At 62.4% G+C, this 2798-nt stretch overlaps 1 protein-coding gene across 1 annotated transcript in view; it reads right to left on the reverse strand.

The window, feature by feature from the left end:
- The window catches only part of ECEL1 (endothelin converting enzyme like 1), an 8416-nt gene that overhangs the window by 3240 nt on the left and 2378 nt on the right, over window positions 1-2798 (reverse strand). Inside the window, 6 exon segments of the mRNA XM_009634376.1 lie at window positions 4-131; window positions 284-506; window positions 940-1064; window positions 1428-1520; window positions 2018-2128; window positions 2283-2351. Of these exon segments, the coding sequence (XP_009632671.1) occupies window positions 4-131; window positions 284-506; window positions 940-1064; window positions 1428-1520; window positions 2018-2128; window positions 2283-2351 (749 nt within the window).

The raw sequence follows: 2798 nt of genomic DNA on the forward strand, positions 1-2798 counted from the left end.
CAAGGGCAGGGGTCCATGCTGGGGGCTGCTACCTTGGCCCTGGCCGCTCTCCGAGTCTCCTCGTCCATCCAGTCCAGCTCATCCAGGCGCTGGTCCAGGATGTATTTGATGTCCTCCACCAGCTGCTGCACCTATGGTGAGTCACCGTAGGCACTGGCACAGCATCCTCACCACTCCTCACCCTGCCAGCCAGTCCTCAGGGGGCTGCCAGGTGGTGGTGGGCACCTTGGCAAGGGGACAGAAGGGCCATGGTAGCTTGATGCCCACAGGCAGCATCACCTACCTTGGCTTTGCTGGCAGAGGAGAAGTGCTCCTCCACAAAGAGGGCACCCAGGGCCATGCCGAAGTGCTTGTTGGCCTGGCTCAGGCAGATCTTGCCCAGCTCGAGCTGCTTCTCATTGCCCTCCATCTCCTTGGAGAGCTCATGGATGGCGTCACGGAAAGGGGTGGAGAGGTGCTCGCTCAGCACCACCACAATGCGCCACAGCATGTAGTTGTGAAGGATCCTGGTGATGGGGGGCAGGATCAGGCTCCCCCAGTGGGCAGGTCGCCAGGCACATGGGGAGGGTGGGGAAGCCTACACCAGGGTGGGGGGACCTCTGCTTCGGGACCAGGCAGGCCATGGGGGTGACCGTGTCCTGTGGGGGCCCGGGGACAGGTTGGCACTGTGTCCCTCCCTGCTGTGTGATGAGTCTGGTGACCCCTAGCATGGGGCGGGGGGTTTCAGCAGATGGCCGGGCACAACCAGGGTGCTGTGGGGGCCCATGACAGTGCCCTCTCCCAGGGGTTTTCCCAGGAGTCCCCCTGACCAGCCTGGCCTCCCCAGGATGGGGGGTGATAGGAGGGGACTAGCCACAGCCACCCTGCGCCCACCCCATTGCCAACCCCCTACCAGGCTAGGGGAGGTGCTGGGGCACTGGGGGTGCCAGCTCCCCTCACCTGCTGGGTGTCACGCGGATGAGGTCGGACACCTTGTGCATGTAGTCGGTGGCCAGCAGCACCACCTCCTCCTCCTCCGAGAAGTTGTCGTGGAAGATGCGGTCCAGCAAGCGCTTCCACTTGAGCTGCCGGGGTGGGTACCGTTGGGGCAGGGGGGTGAGGGACATCGCCCCCCTCCATGCCACCATGCAGGAAACTCCCTCCAGGCCTCCCAGCCTCCCACCACCCCTTCCCACCCAGGAATGTGCAGGATGGATTCATCACCACCACTCAAGTGGACTTAGGGGGGCGGGGGGAACAGCGAGGACATTTCTCTGGACACCAGGGTATTGTGCTGGGGCTTGTGCTGTCTTACACAGGGTGCAGGCTGGCCCTGGGGATGTGGGATTGGGAGCAGGAGGGGACATAGAGCATGGGGACAGGGACAAGTGTGGGGCACAGGGCATATGGGAGATATGGGGTGGCAGGCTGGGCACCAGGATACTGACCGTGGGGGTGATGCGCTGCAGCTCGCCCAGGGTCACTTTGTGGTACATGCTGCTGACATCCCTCCGCACGTCATCGTACTCAGACACCGTGATCTGCACAGGGTGGGCATGGCTGTCACCATCCTACTGCCAACATTGGGGGTGGCATGGGGACAGGGTGCAGGTCTGGGGCAAGAGGGGTTGCTGACCCACAACCTTCACGGCTTGCTGCCCTGGGAACCCTCTGTTGCCAGTGGGGCCCTGAGGGTGGGGTCCTCAAGGAGTTGGGGTTCCCTAGGTCTGGGCATAGGAGTCCCCCAGTGATGGGCATGACATCCTTAAGTGTGTGGAGTGGTATCCTGAGGACTGGGACTGGGGGGTCCCAAGATGTTGGGGACAGGGTCCCTGAGGATCTTCCATGGACTCCTCAAGGTGCTGTGATCCTTGAGGACCAGGCATGAAGGTCTTCAAGAGCTGGGAGTGGAGGTACCCAAGGAGATGGATATGGGGTTCCTAAGGACCAGGCATAGAGGTCCCAAACGATCTAGGACTGGGTGTGTCCAAGGGCTGGGCAGGGGCACCCCAAAGCCCAGGGATGGCATCCCCCTCACATTGGCAAGGTGCTGCTCTAGCTGCAGGATCTCCTGGGCCTTCTGCTCCACATGCTCGGCCCCCAGGAGGGTGAGCAACCTCTCCATGAACACCCGGTATGCAGCCAAGATCTGTGCCGAGAGAAGAGACACTGAGTGCCATCCCACAGGCACCCCGGCCCCAGAACTGCTGATGGCGGGGTGCCCTCCATCTGCCACCCATGCTGGGTGCTGGTCCCTCTCCTGGTGTCCCCATGCCTGCAGCACTGGTGGCTCCCCCCCTCACCTTCTCGCTCTCCTCATCCTGTCCCAGGTAGAGGGTCCGTTCAGGCAAGGTCAGCCCATCCTGGTCGATCTAGGAGGAGATGGTGGCAGTGGGTTAACAGAGGTGGGGGGGGGTGTGCTGGGCAAGGTGCACCCCAGCCTGCCCTGGCAAGGCACCCCCAGGCTCCCCCATATTGGAGGATGCCCCGCCACCCCAGGAGCTGTGGAGTGGCAGCATGGTGGGTCAGCCATGCAGGACACCCCCACCCTTCACCCCCCCCACACACCCCCACACCCACACCCTGCTATTCTGTCGCCACAGGCACAGCCTCTAACACATGCACACACCTGAACACACTTGCGCATGTGTGTGTGTATGTACACAAGCATCTGTAACTCACTCCTCATGACACACACCCCTATGCGTGCTCACACACACACACCCCCAGACCCCTACACACACAGCATGTCGTTTACCCCCCCCAAGCGCACACACACACACACCCTTTTCTCTCTGGGTCACCCCTTAACGTGTCCC

The sequence above is a fragment of the Egretta garzetta genome, unplaced genomic scaffold, assembly GCF_000687185.1.
Source record: "Egretta garzetta isolate BGI_Z169 unplaced genomic scaffold, ASM68718v1 scaffold172, whole genome shotgun sequence".
Taxonomy (NCBI): Eukaryota; Metazoa; Chordata; class Aves; order Pelecaniformes; family Ardeidae; genus Egretta; species Egretta garzetta.